Here is a 20,513-nt window from a genome sequence, read left to right on the forward strand (position 1 = left end):
ATGAGTAAAACTGATCTGATCAACTTTCAAGATTAGATTAAAACTACACTTCTCAGCTTATATTTATTTCAATTTCAATTATTTCAGAAAGAAAAGAAAATGTCAATATCATCCAAAGGACGGATGTTTGTGAGAGGCTTGTAAATATTATTTCTCATGACTGACAATTCAGACTATAAATCGAGTGTTCGATTCATATGTAGATCTGAGCTTGCTCTTTTATTTGTAATTAATTAGCATAATAACAGTAACTATTATTATTATTATTATTATTATTATTATTATTATTATTATTATTATTATTATTATTATTATTATTATTATTATTATTATTATCATTATCCTTATCATCATTGTCATTATTATAATTGTTATCAGTATTATTATTATCATTATTATCACATTATCAGGTTCTTCCTATTCAGGCATCTTTTCGTGCTATTACAGAGTGTGCTCCTCCTGTAGTTCGGGGTGGAGATGTGTGAGGATGAAGTAAGCCACGTCTCGGTTGGTCCAGTAGTTTGTGTGGGATGTTAGCAGCGATAAGTAGCTGTTCGCCATGCGTTGTTCTTTCAGTTGGAAGTCAAGTCGAAACTCAAGTTCTGAAGAAAAAAGAATATCATAAGATTTCAGAAAATGAAAAATTGTTCATTATAAATATCAATAATAAAAACAACATATTCTTATCATTGCTCACTTGTCTAATATTTTCAATGAAAACATGCCATAACTCACTCCTTGCTGGTATTTTCATGACTTTTCCATGAAAAGTCATACCAATCTAAGAAAAAAGTATGAATTTTTTGCTCAAACTAAAAGGCAATGATAAATTATATGTGATTTTCTTAAGCAAAGCAATCTCCTACACTCATATATTAACTTTTAATGGTTAAATAAAACATTTATCTTAAATTTTTTTGAGGAACATTTTAAAAGCTGCTGGTTGTATTGTAACCAATGTGACAATTTTCCTCTTGTCAGTAAGGAATGGCTTAAGAAAGTGAGATATTTTTCCCTGGTGAGAAAGAGAATATATATCACTTAAACTGCACATTCCTCAAATATACAGAAATAATCAAATTAATATGAAATTATAACCTATACTGGGGAATCTGATAGCTCAATTAGCAGTCATTATTGCTTAACAATTAAAGAGGCGGTATCAGTCCTGCGTGTGTTTGAGGTTTTTTTCTGATTCTTCTGTCCACCAAACTGTGATTGATAGCCGTGTGTGCTGGATCTGGTTGAAAGTGCTTTGCGACATACTTATCCTATCTAAAGGGTGATGAGAAATTGTAATTGTCCCAATGCAAAGGAAACTGGGATAAGCTCCAGCTTCAAATATTTAATGGTTCTAACAACTACTCTATGTAATATATTGAGATTAATATTAATGGCCTTTACATTGCACGGCTCGTTAACTTTTTTTTTCTCTTCCCATCCAATAATCAAATTGGAGATTAAGTTATCAAAAAAAAATTTTATTGAAAAAGAAAAGTTTGAGAAATTCAAGTAAATCCTAATGGAAAAATTTTATTTTAGTTTAGATAGAATTATGAAAACAAAAAAAAAGACAGATAAAGATGAAATATGTATCTCAGAATCAAGCAAGTGAAGTAAAAACTGAAAAGATTTTTTTTTAATCTTCAGTTAATTCAAGATGCGAATATGGTTCTTAAACTATCAATTCAATAAGGTAAAAGACACAAAATATTTAAGTATCAGGGGGAGGGGGGGGGATCAGATTGTCCAAAACAGCGCTGCCAGACTAGTATTTATGAAGCGTAGGTGCGACTCTGCCGGACCTCTACTTCATGACCTGCATTGGCTGCCTGTTGAGAAAAGAATTAAATTCAAAGCTTGTGTTTTAGTGTATCGTTGTCTTGAAGGTACTGCCCCTTCCTACCTTTCAGAACTAATTGAAAGATATTCAAAACCCCGCCCCTTACGTTCGGCCAGTGATTCCACAAAACTAGTTGTCCCTCGAATTCGGAAAAATGCTGGAATGAGATCCTTTTCTCATTTCGGACCCTCTATTTGGAACGCCTTACCGCAGAGCATTCGTGAAAAAGAATCTTTGTCTATTTTTAAACGTTCGCTTAAAACATATTTGTTTCGATTTTAGTAGATGGTATGAGAAGCAAGATAGGTTTGGTTTGTGTTGTGTGTTGTATTGTGTGTGTGTGTATGTGTGTGTGTGTGTGTGTGCTTGTGTGTGTGAATGAGTATGTTTCAGCCAAAGTAATTTGTAATTTAAGCGCTTAGAGTCTGGTGTCTCGGAGTTATAGCGCTATATAAGTTTTCAGCATTATTATTATTATTATTATTATGATCATTTTAATTTCAAAAAGAAAAGAGATGCATGGCCCAAACAGAAAGTCAAGACAGAATTGCAAGTAAAGAGATATAGTTCATTATGAGGAATTGAAACCAACACCTTTAAATGATATACAAAGGACGATGCGTTAGAAAAAATAGAATATTTTGACATGCAAAAAGAAAACTTTGAGATATTCAAGCTTTTAAAATTTCCCGATAACAAAACAAAACTAAAAGAAAAAAAAAAACAAACAAAAAACACCAAAAACCTATTTAAAAAGTAAAGAAATCAGAAACATTAATGACATATGTAGACTACAGTTTTTTTTTCAGTTATTTTTTTCTTTTTAATTTTTAATTTGGAAGTTCCTCTTGGCATAATAATAAAGCAGTCACATTAGAACAAAACCATTATATAAAACCAAAGTAGTAATTTATTGCTTGAGCTTGATACCATCCTGTGGTAATTTCATAGGACATCCAATTATTACCTCAAGGCACAAGACTGAAGGACGAGAGCTCAGTAAGTCACCGGTTCTGATAAGAAAGCAAGTAAACTTGATTCCACAAACCCACCACAAGAATTGTTAACTTAAAGGAGGTTTCATGATTTTTAATTCCACATTCTTAAAAAGTTCCTTGACCATCTTTTAAAAATAATTCTACGATCTCTATCAACGTACTTTTCGAATTGTGTTTACAAAATATCTTAAAGGAACATCGAATTGAGTAAGTATTTATTTCAATTTCTAGATAGTGTATATGAAACATTTAAAGTTATGTGAAGAATGGCTCATCAACATCTAAAAAATTTTTTAAACCCTCAACCAAACTCGACTTGGGTGTGAAAGACTACCTAATGTGGTGAACATTGTAAATATGCTGATACTAAAGATAGAACAATTTATAAGTAGATTGTACCATACAATCATATAAAAATTTAATTTTCAATGTTCAACTGGAGAAAAAATAAAGCACTTTAAAAAGGATTTGAGCATAATTTCCACTGATGACATGCACTTTATATTAATATTTTAAATTATTAATATAATATGTCAATTTTCAAACAAATTATTTTTTACTTTTATCACCATGATGCTGGAACACTGGTCGGAATGCTTGATTAATTTACATCAACAAATATTTACAGTCCAATCTTCTTCATCACAAAAGATATAAAAAAACATCATTTTACTGAGACTAAATGTAATGCACAATATACATTTACAAATCTCAAAATAAACTTTTTAAAATAAAAAATTCCCTTTATTCATCCCATAGAGGAAATTTGTCTTTAAGGTCTTTTCCAAGGGAAGACTGGAATAACCCAGGCGTCAGCTACAGTGCATCGAAGCAAACTGAGCTAGGGCGAGGTGACTTGCTCAAGGCCACACAGCGCATCAGGTATTCGAACTTGGTTCTTTTTGGTTACAATGCAAAGACCGTACTGCTGAGCCACGCTGCCATGGAAATAAATTTTTATTTTTTCTTTATTTTGTCAAAAATACAGCACTTGAAACATTTTATTAAAATTTCTCAAGACCAAACCACAATTATTTTCAATCATAGAAGATGTAGAGTGAAATTAGATGAACTTTGAAAATAAAAAAATAAAAAATCAACGTTTTGCCTTTCAATGCACCCTATATACGCAGAATGTGAGTAAATTATATCAACAAATAACAGCACACCAAATGAGTTAAAACCATCTAGTTATGTATAAATTCTTGAAACCAAAATATTCCCAGATGTACATGTTAAAAATATCTCAATGTTACCCATAAAGAGGATTATTTCATAGAGAGAGAAAATATTCAAAACCTCATATAGATCAACTTACCAGGGATGAATGTAGCTTTATAATGTGCTAAAATATGTAAAACAATTATAATGAGATACATCTTTTTAACCACTTCTCCGTATATTACGGACACAGACAAAACTTGGAAGGACAACAGACACACTTCTTTTGATATTATTGAATATCAAATATAACACTCAATAAGAAATCTAGTCAAAACAAAATCATCAAATTTTAAAATGGTTACGATGAGGCCAAATGTTTCCATCTTTGTCTGTTTGTTTATAGAGTTCTCATATATAAATTTCTTGGATTTTTATGCTTAGAGAACTGGGAAGGTTCGAGATTTTTGTCTTTTTTTGTTTTGTTTTTTTTTTTGGTTTGGGAAGGGGGAAACTTCACAGAATAATAGTGGAATTCTACTATATAAAAAAATAAAATAAAGAAGATAAAAAAAAATAGCGACACCAAAACGACACAAAACAAAACAAACACAAACAAAAACTCTCCAACCAATGGACTGCTGATTGCTAACTTAGATTCTTCATATAAATAGAAATCAGACACAGGTCTATACATCAAATACAGTTTCCAGAAAGGAAAACAATTTAAAAAGTGACCAAACAATGGGCTCCATTGTTTCTGAAGTTGGGAAATTAAATCTGCTCTTCAACTCCACCACTACTCCAATTCTAATCCTAAAACACGAGGAATGACAAATAAAGTGTTGTCCTCTTTATTATCACATCTTTGATACCAGATGATTTCCAGCTATTACATCACACCTCATCTTTGTATATATATCTTCTGTTAACACAGACTGAAATTATAACAGCAAAATGACAAAAGACGATGGTCATGGCTGTGGAGTGAATGTTAATGATTAAAATGACTACTTACTTTCATCTCAATTTCAGCTCACAACATCTGTGAGCACATTATATGACATCAATATTTTTAACAAAAAAAAAGATTGTTTGAATGCATCACGTTTACAAGATGTAAGTAAGTGTAAAGTAAAGAAAACATCTCACACTTGCATAGGGAAAAAGTATTTCCGTTACCTAATTTTATAGACAACTTTCTACCAAACAAGATACCTTGAAAAAATATATTTCAGCATAGACATTTAATCGTTCTTTGTAAATAAATGTCAATTCCCTACTTGTGGCTATTACCTCCTAAAAACATCTTATCCAAACCTGAACTTTACAGACAGAGGTTTAAAAAGTGTGCTTGCGGGTAAGGAGGGGGGGGGAGTGCTTAAGGGTTGGTGATTTCCTAGGGGTAACAATATATCAAACTTGAAATGTCATGCAAAAATCTTCTTTTTTTTTTTTTTTTTTAAATAAACATCTGGCAAACACATTTATTGTGACCTTATAGACACAAATTAGGAGTATAAATCATTCAAATACATTACAAACAACAATTCACATCTAAAGAAGTAAACGAATGTTAAATAGATTGTTAAAACTACGTACAGTTGACATTTCTTCACACCTACCTGTTTTATCAATTTCGGAGGGGTCCTTATACATGGGCTCCTCGACTTCAGCTCCTTTAATCATTGTGTTCATGGTTCTCAATTCAGCACTCAGCTTTTCAGATGATTCTTTTTTTCTGTTGTTATTCAACCAGCCTCCTAAAAGTTGAGAAAAATACTTCATGACTCTTGACCAATCAAAAGACGCTGAGTGGAGGGAAACAACCATGCCCCTCAGACACTCATCAGCATGTACACAATGGTAGTTAGCGCGAAACTACAAGGTATTACCATTGATGGTGTATGTATGTAAAGTAAAATATTCACTAGTTCTACACATCTGATCAACCATACCATCAAAGAAAACTATGTGTAACCTTTAACAATAATAAAGCCTGATTGAGAATCTAGGGAGAATTAATCACACAATTAACGGTCTAAATACAATAACAAAGAGCAGAGTGATGTCAACTTTCTTCATTTTATTGTTTGTAAACAACTAGTTCTATTTGTGCAAACTGGCATGAGGATGTGTCACTAATCCCTCGTTTTGATTGGTCAAACATCTACTGGTTAATTCAACAGTGATCTCTAACACTTTCTAACAATGGAAACTCTACTTTTCTTTTAAATCATATCAAATAAATCTAACATGTCAAATTCCCATTTGAGTACAGTAGTTACTACAGCAGCATAATATATCCCATATCTTTTGGTGTAACAGTCAGCCCATCCACTTTCTGAGAAGAAGTGACAGGGCTCAATCCCCTTTCAAACCAGTTTATCATTGAGCTTCTCATTATTCATTCAGCTATATAATCATCGTTACATTGTTACTATTATTATTATTATTTATTATTATTATTATTATTATTATTATTATTATTATTATTATTATTATTATTATTATTATTATTATTATTATTAATATAATTATTATTATTATTATTATTATATTATTATTATTATTATTATTATTATTATTATTATTATTATTATTATTATTATTATTATTATCAATATAATTATTATTATTATTATTATTATTATTATTATTATTATTATTATTATTATTATTATTATCATTATTATTATTATTATTATTATTAATATCATCATTATTATTATCATTATCAGTATTATTATTATCATCGTCATCATCATCACTGCCGTCATCCTTGTCATAAACTTACTGAGGGAGAATTTCTGTGCTTTGACTTCAACTCCAGATTCCGTTGAACTATTGATTCCTATGATTTCTGACGAGGCCCCATCCACTCCTTTGGTTTTGCGACTAACATCATCGATGACACTAGTAAGGGCTGCATACGCTGTGCGGGGTATTTTTGAGTAGGGCCTCTTCTTTGGGGCTGAGAAGTTGTGAATTTGTAAAGGCATGATGGTGGAGTAATGCTTCAGAATCAAAGGCTCCAATCGGTAAACCTGATTAGAAAAAAAAGTTTCAAAATCTTTGTTTAATGCGCTCTTCAACAAAATTTAAGTTTTTCTAAGGTAGCAAGCACCTCATGCTTGTGTTTGTTTGCAGGATTGTCGTTTTTTGTTTTTTTATAATGACAGCACATTAAAAGAATGATGATGAGAAGGTTAAAACAGTATAGGTCTGCACTAACTAGAAAACAAGAAGAAAAAAACCTAACACAGACGAGGACTAGTTAAAACAGGGAGAAGACTAAGTTTCCTTGAGCAACATATCTATGTGGTAGCCTTAGATTACTTCAAAGTCCTACCAAAACACTAAACAGGATTCAATTCTGTCGAAAGGTAAAAAGCATAGTAACAACTAAGAATTGATAAATTATTTAGAGTAGATTTTTTTTCTATTCATGTATTGCAGGTAGAAGTGATAGAGTGGTGGAACCCTGAGTTGTTGCATTTTATTTTTTTTAAATATTGCGATAAGCAGTTGAAAATATGACAGATTCAAGAATAATTGAAGGTAGAAAATGAAGCTTATTTAGCATGACACTGTCAAAGTATCTACCAACCTCTCAATAAACAGACAAAATACGGTAACATCCTAAATTGATATATATATACATATATATATATAATGTTTCTATATATATAATGGGATATATGTGGATGACGTGATACTTTTGAATGATACAAAAGCTGAGGTGGATAGGAGATGGAGGGCTGGAGACGGGTGTTGGAAAGGAGGGGATTAAAGGTAAACAGATCGAAGACAGAATATTTGTACATTGGACAACAGTCAGCAGGACCACCAATATAGATAGGAGCAGAGGATGTGCCAGAGACAAAACAATTGTTTTTGTTTTTAAGGGTTTTACAGCACTTGCAACACATTAAGGTCATATCAGCGCCAGTAAAAAGGAAGAAAATGGGATAGCAAAAGATCTAGAATTACAATTAAAGTACCCAAGAAAAAGGAAGACAAAGGAGATTGGTTCAAATAGGGAACAGATGTATATTCCAAGAGCATGCCATCAAAGTACTTCGTTTGAGATCACCTAAAAGTATCATCCAGACACAAGCACAGGTCCCCACTAAGAGGAATACACTCAAATATTTACAAAAGATATATATATAACATGTAGACAACAATAATACAGTACATTACAAAGAGATGATTTACAAGAAAAAAAATATCACCTCCCAAAACTAACTATATATTTGACTGTTTCCATCTCATCAGGGTATCCGACCAGGGCCAAGAGAAAACCCAAGTAATCTCATTCCAAGACAAAGACAGAAAGCATGTTGGAAAACAGATATAGGGAGGTAGAAGACACAGTAAGTACCTCCCTGCCCACTAAGGGAGGTCAGGAACCCCACCCAGACAAAACAATTCAAATACTTAGGAACAACTGTACAAGGAGATGGGGGAAATGAGATGGAGGTCAAGAAGAGGATCCAGGCAGCCTGGAATAATTGGAGGAAGGTAACTGGAGTTATGTGTGACAAACGAATTTCTGCAAAGTTAAAGAGGAAAGTATATACATCTGTTGTAAGACCAGAAATGTTGTATGAATTGGAGACAGCAGCTACGACAAAGAAACATGAAAAATAAGTTGAAGTGGCAGACTTGAGGATGTTGAGATGGTCACTTGGCCAGACAAGAAAAGATAAAGTGAGAAATGAACAGATTCGAAGATTAACTGAAGTGAAGAATGTATCGATAAAGATGAGAGAAAATAGATTGAAATGGTTTGGATATGTTAAGAGACGAGAGAGGGAGTATGTGGGAAAGAAAGTATTAGATATACAATTAGCAGGAAAGGAGGAAAAAGGGACGCCCGAAGACTAAATGGATGGATAGGTTAAAGGATGATAAAGAAGAACTGGGCCTGGAGGAAAATGATGAAATAAACTGAGATGCATGGAGATGTGGCATTCATTATGACAACCCTGCAAAATGCGGGATAAGCTGAAAGAAGGAGAAGAATGTTTTTCTGTATCAACCCTCTGATTTTATTTGAAAAAGGATTCAAAATACTTACCACAGGGTCAGATGGATGAAAAATATTAAAGATTCTTCCACAAAGGTTGGATGGGATGATGTGGTCATGAGACCCGGTACCTTTGGGTCGAACTCCTCGTAAGGCTAAGAAAACGGCTAAGGGAGACCCGATGCAAAACAGGTTCTCTACCTGTAGAACATAGAATAAAAATATTTTTTAATTGAATCAGAAGTGTAATTCTTCAAATTAGATCAATCAGATACAATTATCTACAATAATTCTTTATTTAAGTTAATCAAAATGGCTGATGTATACTGGACAGGGGATACCCTAGACATGATGGCGCACAATATTATTATTATTATTATTATTATTATTATTATTATTATTATTATTATTATTATTATTATTATTATTATTATTATTATTATTATTATTATTTATTTATTTATTTATTTTGATTATTATTATTATTATCATTATTATCATTATTATTATTATTATTATTATTATTATTATTATTATTATTATTATTATTATTATTATTACTATTATTATTATTAGTATTATTATTTATCATTATTATATTATATTATTATTATTATATTATTATTATTATTATTATTATTATTATTATTATTATTATTATTATTATTATTATTATTATATTATTATTATTACCATTATCATCGCTACTTTAAACATTTTCATTATTAACACCATAAAAATCACATATTGATAGTTAATTCATGAAAGATACAGGTAATTTACAAAATATTGTAAATTCCAACTACCTTGAAAGGCACTGACAAGCTGTTACCTCCTTGTTTTTCTCGAATGGAAGACATCAGATCTTCTAATTCTTTAACTCTGATCAACAAAAAGAAAAAGAAAATCTTATCAGAAACTCGACTGTGACTTACATAATTTGAGCTGAGATCTTCAGGAGGAGTAGGTGTAAACGGGAGAAGAGGAGGAGGAGGAGGAGGGATAACACAAACAGCTAAATAAATTCCATCAGCCCTAATTCTACCCCCCCCCCCCCCCCCCCCCCTTCTCCACATCCTCACCTCTTCTGCATCACCACATCCCATCACCCCTTCCCCTTCTACTCATCCTCTCCTCCAAATGATGTACACACCACACACTACACTATGCGACACACACTTAAACGAATTAATATCATACATATAATAAAACACTTCCTATGAATTTATTGGGATGTCACTCAAACAAGATCATGTTTGCCAACTGATGAAACAGCTGTATGGCCGACATGTGAGTTCTGTTTTGTGTATATAATAATAAAGTTTATTTGTATAGCGTCCAATCCTGTTGACAAAACAGCTCTAGGCGCACAAAGTTGTAATACACCATTGTAAACATTTTTGTACACACACCCATTTATACAAACGTGCACACACACACATACCCTCACAAAGACACACATATTCACCAAAATGTGCATATACATACAGAGACGAAAAATAGCTGTTAACATGAAATATTGAATAAAAATCATATCAGGACATTTAACAATAATGGCAGATGAGGGGAGATTATACTATGTCATGAGAATTCTGATGTAACAAATGTATATCTTGCAAAAAATAGTATTTTTATTTAATCTAGTGAGCTTCTCATATGATGAGATTTTAATTTCTTTTTAAAAGATGACTGGGAAACCACATCCCCGCTCCTAATTCTGAATGGTAAAGAATTCCAGAGAGGGATTGTTTTTTGTTGTTTTTATTTTGTTGTTTGTTTTCATTTTTTTTCTTTCTTTTTTCTTTTCTTTTTTTTTTTTTGGGGGGGGGGGGGGGGATAATCTTCTTTGATGCCATTCCTCAGGCATTCAATATCAAAGTCATGACAATACCCAGATTGAAATTAAATTTGTGATTGTATATGTTTTAAAAATCCACAGAGTTCAATAACAGATTACCGCTTTTCATAAATTCAGCAATTAAAGCACAGACCAAAATTTTAAAAAGGGAGTGAAGAAGTGTAATCACTGTTAGTGTTAGTACTTTAAAAGAATAAAAGCCTCACTTGTTTCCAGCTTGCTCAACATTGGACAATATATCAGTATCACCAAGTGCTCGCTCTGTTTCATCTCGCTGGTGGAGAAGAAAAATTTTTAAATAGATATATCATAATATAGTAAAAGAAGACTTTCACTAAAATAAAAAAAACAAACATTATTCTTTATAATTTATTCTATATGTAATCATCATGAACAAAAAAGTATGTTAAATATATTAATCTCAGACAGATTGCTTTGATGTACAGATGTCTTCAAATCAAATCTGAGACAAAGATCCCAGCTGGTTACGACTAGGAAAACAACTAGTTCTTACCAAAAGAGACTTGATGAGTTCGTCATACATGTTGAGTGGATTCCACCCTGTCAGGATGTCATACGTTATCACAGATCCTGAAATAATCAAAGTATCAAACATTTATACCATTTTGTTATTAAAGCAAGAGGAACAGAACAGCTTCTAAGGCATAGACCCATAAAACTAGGGTTTATACTTTAGATGAGTGTGTGTGAGGGTTTGTGTGTGTCCATGCGTGTGTGAAGGTTTTTGTGTGTGTGTTCGTGTGAATCATATTGTAATAATTCCTTGCTACCTTTGGATAAGATGTAAGATGAACCAACAGTTCCAACAATAGCACAAAAAAGCATAGTACACCAGGTCACATTTTTAAAAAAGAGATTCTGTAACTTTCAAATTTTTGTCTCAACATATGTATTGTACAAGGGCCGTACAAGGGGTGCATGTATCATCCTTGCTGTCAAAAGTAGCACTAACATTGTCTATCAAGAGAAATAATTTTTTATACAGCGTTTGCCATTTAAACCTCGATAATTTCATGCAAATAATGCTATCAACATGTGAAATGTACAATTTATTTTCAATAACGTCTCTTTTTTTTATGTCTCAAAAAAAAAACAAAAAAAAAAAACTGAGATCATCTTGAAAAAGCCAAACTTCCCAGAGATTCAAAACTAAAAACTTTTGATTCCACAGACAGACAACTTAACCAGATACCAACAAATAATCTTTGCCAGATGTTCATTGATAAACTTACTAACCAAGAGAGTGAGCTAAAATGGAAACTTTTCCATTGTTGGCTTCAAAGTAGGGATGTCGTGAACAAAACATTTGGTACAATCTTGTTATCTCTCCTTGGAGACTTTGAAGTATCTGTGAAAAGAGCATTTGAAAAACACATATCATAACATGAGATAGGAGAGAGGGAAGAGAAGCCAAAAATTGGGCGACCTAAGCTAAAGACTATCTTTGTGCGCTTTCATATTTTATTTGGAGGTTTGTTTGCTTTTCTTTGGAAATGCCTTTTTATTGTATTATAAATGCATATCTATTGGCTTAGTGGCATCGCAACTCACATTTATGTGACTCAATTATTAAAATTCATTTCCTCCACAATTATTTTCTATTGCTTCAAAAGCTATATGATTCTATAATAGAAGTCAATGTGCAAGTCAAGTTAACGAACAAAGAATCTATAATAGAAGTCAATGTGCAAGTCAAGTTAACGAACAAAGAATCTATAATAGAAGTCAATGTGCAAGTCAAGTTAACGAACAAAGAATCTATAATAGAAGTCAATGTGCAAGTCAAGTTAACGAACAAAGAAAATTTGAAAATTGAGTTATTGTTTACATTGCTGCATAAAAAAGCCAGAAGATTTCAATATAAAGAACCAAGGGTGAGATTTTTCAAAAGAGTGACGGTCAGTCCATCAGTTACAATTATTGGTTATTGTAAAACAACAGTAGTTCAATTATTATTTGTTTATTTGTTTTGTTTGTTATTTTAAAATATTTTTTTGAGTGTTTTGGCGCTCTAAACACACTCTTGTCAGCACAAGTGGATATTTATTCAGAAATCATATAAATAAGTACCAACCTCAGATCTATAAAAAGGGCTTGTGTAATACATAATATCCATTGCTGAGCTGTTGAGTATGTTTCGAACACCTTTCATTTTGTGAGGGGTGATAGAATCAACTGTATCTAGAAAAAAAATATATTGCAAATGTATGCATTGTAATCTTCATTTGAAAATAGTATTTTGTTTCCACCTACGTCTGCAAAATCAAAACGAATTTGTAAAAGAAACCACAAGGTAAAAAAATGTTAACTTTTATACTAAAAGTTATTTTAAATATCAAATACAAAATATGATCTTAAACATTAAGATGTAACGGTTTGTGACAGAGTTTCAAAAGACAAAGAAGAGTGTTCTTGCCATCCTTACCTCCATCAAGCTGTAAGGAAGATCGCCATTGAACAGGTAAAAATTCAGCTCTTTTATTGCATTGATCAAAGTCTGGAAACATCTTAGTGCGCATGTATTTTACTCGTTCCCTCACACTGTCAAAATAAAATTGATGAAAATAAATTGTTACTATATGACATATTCTATATTTCTGAATATATGTTTTTTATATATGGTTGTGAGAGCTGGACCATAAACAAGACCATGGTTAAAAGACTGGAGGCAGTGGAAATGTGGTTTTACAGAAGAATGATGAGGGTGTCATGGATGGAAAGGAAAAGAAATGAAGAAATTTTAGAAATGGCAAACAGAAAAAGATCACTGATAACAAAAATCATCAAACGCCAAATGTAATTTTTAGGACACATTATCCGCCACCCTGGTTTGGAAATACTCGCCTTGACTGGAAAAATGAATGGAAAAAGAATAAGAGGAAGACAAAGAATAACGTATTTGAAAGGGATAAGAACTTGGACAGATGAAGCTGAGAAAGGTGGCGCTGCTTTAATAGAATTGGCAAGAGATAGATCAGCTTGGCGGAAGATGACCTCCGACGTCTGCTTCAGATATGGAACTACATGAGATGAGATGAGATGTTTTTTATACAGAATTTGTATTTTTTATTTATGGTTTGATTTTGGGGTTTTTCATTTGCATTTGAAGGCAAGTTGATTGGGGCATACAAGCTTATTATTATCATCATTTTTATCATTATTATAATGATGATGATGATGATAATAATAATAATTATCATTATTATTATTATTATTATTATTATTATTATTATTATTATTATTATTATTATTATTATTATTATTATTATTATTATTATTTTATTATTATTATTATTATTATTATTTATTATTATTATTATTATTATTATTATTATATTATTATTATTATTATTATTATTATTATTATTATTATTATTACCATTATTATTAACTTCACCACCACCACCACCATCATCATCATCATCATCATCATCATCATTCATTATTATTATTATTATTTTTTTATTATTATTATTATTATTATTATTATTATTATATTATTATTATTATTATTATTATTATTATTATTATTATTATTATTATTATTATTATTATCATCATCATCATCATCATCACCATCATTATAACTATAATTAATTACTTCTCATACTTACTCTCGAGTACACCTGACAATACTGCGTGTGTCCATCTTCTGACCAATGCCATGTATCACAAACACCAAATGTGATACATCTGGAGGTTTATCTTCCATTTTAGACTCGTAGCAGTAGCCTCGATGAAGTCGGATTCCAGCTGAGGGAATATAACAAATCAAAGTCTTTGATGGAAAATACTTATATCAACAAACTTGCCACCCAACAAGTGTGACTTTATTTTTTGTTCACATTTGTCCAAGAAATAAACCTTTCTCTATTTTTTTCCAGATTTTTAAATAAAATTTTAAATCTTAACGTCAAGAAAAATTCAATGCAACATTTTGGATGGATGAGACTAGTAAAGTGTGAGAGGATTTGAATATCCATCTCTAAACCAGTCCTTTTGACTAAAAATCGCATGAAATTAATTCATTGAATTTGTCAAAATACAATATCATCCAAAAGATGATGTAACTTTGGCTCAATTTCATTTGTGCAGAATTATGTAATTCAGACAAAAGTTCATTTTATTACATACAATTTACAAATCTGGACTCAATAATGACCATAAAATGAAAGCGGCAGGGAGAAGAGTATGGGAGGAGGAGAAAAAGTAGCAGCCAAAATTAGTATTCTTTTTACAGTACAACATTGCAATCATTATTTTTTTAATGACTATAGAGATTACATTTTACTACTTTATTTCTTACATTTCTGCCATCCAAGAGTTTGCTTCACATTCCTGATAAGTTTCGATGAAGTGGATTCGTCAAACATGTAAATCTCATCAGTGGCGTTCCAATCGACATGAAAGTCTTTGAATTGGAGATTGAATATAACTGGAACAGACAAGACATTTCCTATATGTAATAGTAATTATAATTATAATATAGATTGGTGGTCAAAGATACGAATGATGACAATGACTATAATAGTGACAATAGTAATGATGGTATAAAATAGGAAGAGGTGGAGGAAGAGGAAGAGGAGGAGATATGAAAGACGAGAAGATGAGGAATGCCTTGATGTTATATATATGTGTGTGTGTGTGAGTGGGTGTGTGTCTGTCTGTCTGTGTGTGTGTGTATGTGTGTGTGTGTGCGTGTGAATATATTTATAATAATATATAAATGTCATACCAGGCTTAGCTCCTCTGGGTTTTTCTACAGAACTTTGTTCAAGTTTCTGGCCTATGAATTGTTCAAGATGATTTTCCTCTATTTTAGTAGCATGCTCCTCGTCCATTGGCTGCCAGCTACTCCCATCAAACCAAGTTCCACGAATGATTCCACACTCTTCACCTGTGTGTATTTTTTTCACATGAACATTGTCGTTTTATCATATTCAAAATTTTTAAAAATAAGAAAACCATAATCATTATGAACAAACCTTGTAATGAAGGCTAATATTTTTAATTAACCAGGATGTGTTCAAAAGAGTATTAATCTAAAACTTCTTGTAAATAAATAATTGAACAAATTTATTTGATTTCCCATTGATGTGAATGACATAATGTTAATGGGAACAATGATTGTTCGTTTGTAAAGTGTAAAGGTATAGTTATTGTTGACCAAATGACAAGGAAATAAGTTAGATGGTCATAAACAAATACAAAAAATGAGATACAAAAATTGACTCTATCATTCTGGACAGTGTCTATAATTTGTATGATCAAGCTTTCTAGTGATATAAAGAAATGATAACTAGTCAAATATCAATAAATAAAAAAGTGAAAGTTTCATTTACTCAGCAAACTCCACAATGCAATTCGGATCAGGAAACCTATTGCACTACAATTCCTTCATCGAACAGGCATAACTAACTAAAATTTTTTAAGCATGTCTCTTGTCTTCTAGGAATTAGTTTTGCTTCCTGTAAATTATTCCTGTCTATTCTTTTTTTTTTTTTCAACTTTTTAAATTTTCATGTAAATTTATTCGTTTTGACAATTTTGATATGATAAGTTCAAATGAATACAAATATGAAGTTATGTGTTGTCTTTTATTTATTTAACAGAGACAAAAAAGAGGAGGAACTCAATCATTTATCTTTATCAGATAGATTAAAGTTTTCTTTTAACTTCACCTTTTTCTTTCTTAAAACATCAACATTTGCAATAGCAAATAAATGTAAATAATTAAAGAATAATTACCTTCCCAGTATATTGGAAAACACTTTCGTGCTGCAACATCTACTTCATAAAGTCCTCCCCGAGCCAAAATTTTATCATTTTCATCAATATCTCCATCATTTTCCAGCTTTAGGGCAAGGTATCGGCATTCGATTCGTAAAGAGTCATAACCATTAAACGCTACCCACTTTTTTCCATTATCATGTCGAAAAAACCACCTTATTTCCTCAGGTCTGAGCTCTTCAACAAACTCTCGTTGTGGATATAGGTAACGCTTGTGACTGGGTGAGACAGACGGTGTTTCACTGTCAAAGTCATCATCTTCACCAGATCTTCTGTACAGATTTTCTAGAGATGGGTATAACCCATCACTTTCTGACGAAATACTGGAACTAGGGCTGATGTGACTGCTGCCATCCAGAGAAACATCTGCAGGAGAATGGAAATCCATCATCTATGTCACAGATATCCAGAGGAAATGTTCATTCCAATATGCATTTGGGACTTCTTATCCTGATGTAGAGAGAAAACACCTCCTTTAATTAATTCATTTATTCTTGTACTGATATGACTAACAAAAATAAAAATCTATATCAAATAGAATGGGCAGATCTTGAGGTTTATGGGGTGAAGAAGGCTGTATTAAATAAGTAGACCCTGAACCAATCAAAAGCTAGTTTTCAGAGAAAAGACAATTATAACTTCATAGGAATACATAATGAATTTTATATTGTTCTCATTGAGAGTTGCAAAATACTTAATGTATTTCATTGTGACTACACAGAACCAAGCATCTGACATTGAAACTCTGATATTGATGAATTACCTAGCTTTCAAATCTAAAAGGTACTCTTTCCATTCATCTCAAAACATCTGCCACAATATTGTCCTTCAATTATGAATAGGTGATCTGATATTCTTTTTTAAAAAAATGAATTTTCATTTTTACACAGAAAAAATGGACATATTTCAGATCAAAACAGGGGCACCGTCCATTATGCATTTGAGAGGGGTATCCCCATACCCTCTCTTGATCTTATTAAGCCAGTTGGTTGTAATCGTCTCCGGACATCGGGGGTCTGGTTTGCTGCCATTATCGGTCCCCATTCTATAGGCATTATTGTCAGTGTTTCCGACACTATATGCATGGACTTGCAAAGTTTTACATCGACCCTGCGTCTGGGACTGACCTCCATCGATTAAACTGGCATCTGTCTAGAGGCAGGGGCTGGAAGTAGACTAGAGTGATGCGCCCATAAAAACAACTTAGCCAGGGGTCAAGTCGGTATATTTTATTGACTTCACTTATGATAAAGGAGAGAAATTCCTAATGACTAATGCATCTGCCGCTTACATTATAAACAGTAAATATAAGAAGTTGAATTTAGGTTTTATAAATTTTGCACCTACAATAAGATTGCTATGGGCTCCAGACGGAAAGAGAAGGAAAGAGGGACAAACAACAACATGGTGCAAGATGGTGGAAAGGACAGGAACGGGACTGGATGGCACTCCTGGTAGATGGCAAGGGCTCTAGTCAAGGACTGTATGAAATAGAAGGTAAATGTTCAGGCCTTAACTCTCTCCTGACCAACTTTTTTCAGAATTTGACCCGAAACTTCACACTCACCGAAAACAAAAATATATTTTTCAGACAGAATAGTAACGAGTACATGTTTGTTTTGTTCAGAAAAAAAATTAGCTCTGCAACACAGTGTCGATTTTTATAACTATAACTATAATAACAAAAATGAAATTAGAACAAGAAAATTGTTGGTTATATCGTAACAAATGTGACGATTTTCCTTTGGGTGGTAAGGAGAGGGTTAAGCGCCGTCTGGCACTGAGTGATTTAAGGTTAAGGTGAGGTAATGCCCTGAGTCAATATGTTCCTTCCTTGCAATTAAAGGTGAACAACTACAACTACATCTGTTTGTAATGTAAGTGTCAGGCGCGATTAAACTTCTCCTGCAAAAAATGTCCTCTGACAAATGATCTTACATAGAAAAAATCTGATCATTGTTATTTTGAGAGAACGTTGTTTTAATTTAAGGGGCACCTTTTTTATAAAATCAAATCTAATTATGAAGATGAATAAATTGAGAAAATCCGTGCTTTATTTTTGTTTTTCAAAAACAATCTTAGGAAGACGGATTGAGAAAACAGGATAGCGTAACAGCATGGATAAAATCATTTTCATAAACCCCAACTTTTTAGTCAATGTACGAGTATAAAATATTAATAAGTTCATATTGAATTGAAATTAAAGTTGAAGGTACCTTTCTTTCTTTGCCTTTAGTCTTTAGCCTTGGCCTTTGCCTTTGCCCTTTGCCTTTCTTTGTAGATTTCAGCCGTCAGTCCTTGGTCATTTAATAATCGACCATTTCCTTTTCAGGTGATCAAGGCTCAGAATACAAATGTATCGCAACAATAGTTCATCAAAATAATCGATGATGTTATCATGTCAATAAGAGATTAACGCACTATGTCAATAAAACCTTAGCGCTGACTCAGTATCAGCTGTTACAACCCTTCCCTTCTTAGCAAGAAAAACAACCAGACTCAATCGGCAATCGGGATTGCGAAAGTAGAGAGTTCCTCTCCGGAAATTAATGTGAGATTGTTTATAAATAGCAACGGCTTGGGATAATCCAATAAATATCGACGTATACTTATTTGCAGGTCTGGTAACCAAACGCTTGATTTATTTTGAAGTGGATGCTGTTTTGCGTTGATTTGAGAGTATTCCATTACAACAATGATCCCAGAACACTTTGGTTTATCAGACGTGGAGATAAGTACACGTCGAGTAAAATCTACACATTGACTATGAAAAAGGAAATCGTTCACAAAAATTCAAAAGTCATCTTTGAGGTTTTGTTCAAAACGAAAAATACTAACGAAAAGGTGACAATGGAAAGGCTTCGGATGGGAACAATACAGACAATGGACGTTTCAATTGAAAGGCTTCGGAGGGAACATTTTTAACCCCTTTTTTAAAGAATTCTTTTTTTTTTTTTTTTTTACGTTCTAATTTTACACGAGTTGTCAGTCTTTAGATTATTCCAGCTGCTGCTAATGCCTACAATGCTGGACATAATCAATAATTTATTGTTCTCTACATTCAGCAGCCAATGATGGAGACTTGTATTCCCAAGTTTCTTTATTGAACGATTATTTTGTTGCGACAATGATTTGTTGTCGTTGTTGTTGTTGCTGTTTTGTTTTGTTCTTTACTATTTTAGACTTCAAAAAGTTAAGTCGTCTCTATAAATCTTTTAAATGCTGCTTTGTTTTGCAAAAAGGTCAAACTTATCAAACAGTCATTAGCTCTTTCGTCAATTTTGCCAAGGTCCCAAGCATGGCGGTAACATGTTTTACTGAATTGAAGGATATTATTTTAACCCAAATTGGTCCCTTTATTGAAATAAAATAAAATATAAAGAAAAAGAAAAAAACTAACACTCAATCTTATTTATTTATTTATTTATCTATTCATTTATTTGTTTGTTTGTTCCTGTAATTATTTATCCATTTATTTATTTATCTTTTAAACTTTAAATTGTCATGTAGATATAACTGTTTCCATTAATTTCATGATTTTGTAGACTGGTTGTAAATGTTGACCAGTAAAATGCATGACATCTGAAACAATGTAAAATCATAATTTATCAGAGACTAATGTATGCTTTATTATCGGTGTTGCTTTCGTGGTTATGTTTGTCATTAATATTTCATTGTACTATGAACTTTGTACATTTATGATTCATTCGATCTTGACCAGTTTTCAATTACCAGTATTCTATGATTGTATTTTTCGATTGATACATTTTTCCTGACATTCAAAGTTGTGTAAAACTGTCTGTAAAT

At 32.0% G+C, this 20,513-nt stretch overlaps 1 protein-coding gene across 2 annotated transcripts; it reads right to left on the reverse strand.

The window, feature by feature from the left end:
* Positions 1–313: 313 nt before the first annotated feature.
* On the reverse strand, positions 314–19,207 carry LOC144967541 (phospholipase DDHD1-like). 2 transcript variants are annotated; one of them, XM_078904934.1, is made up of 16 exons: positions 18,923–19,207; positions 16,665–17,156; positions 15,652–15,813; positions 15,223–15,351; positions 14,531–14,669; positions 13,342–13,457; positions 12,991–13,097; positions 12,153–12,264; positions 11,410–11,486; positions 11,102–11,169; positions 9,844–9,919; positions 9,089–9,238; positions 6,800–7,049; positions 5,628–5,765; positions 4,160–4,186; positions 314–602 (listed from the first exon to the last, which is right to left on the reverse strand). In XM_078904934.1, the coding sequence occupies exons 2-16, from the start codon at positions 17,095–17,097 to the stop codon at positions 442–444; spliced, it is 2,145 nt and encodes a 714-aa protein (XP_078761060.1). In that variant the 5' UTR covers positions 17,098–17,156; positions 18,923–19,207; the 3' UTR covers positions 314–441. The 2 variants fall into 2 exon arrangements, with proteins under 2 accessions (XP_078761060.1, XP_078761067.1); XM_078904941.1 differs by lacking the exon at positions 4,160–4,186 and having other exon boundaries at positions 18,923–19,176.
* Positions 19,208–20,513: the final 1,306 nt, after the last annotated feature.

Source organism: Berghia stephanieae, chromosome 1 (genome assembly GCF_034508935.2).
Source record: "Berghia stephanieae isolate SIO BIC M18660-M18661 chromosome 1, UCSD_Bste_1.3, whole genome shotgun sequence".
Lineage (NCBI taxonomy): Eukaryota > Metazoa > Mollusca > Gastropoda > Nudibranchia > Aeolidiidae > Berghia > Berghia stephanieae.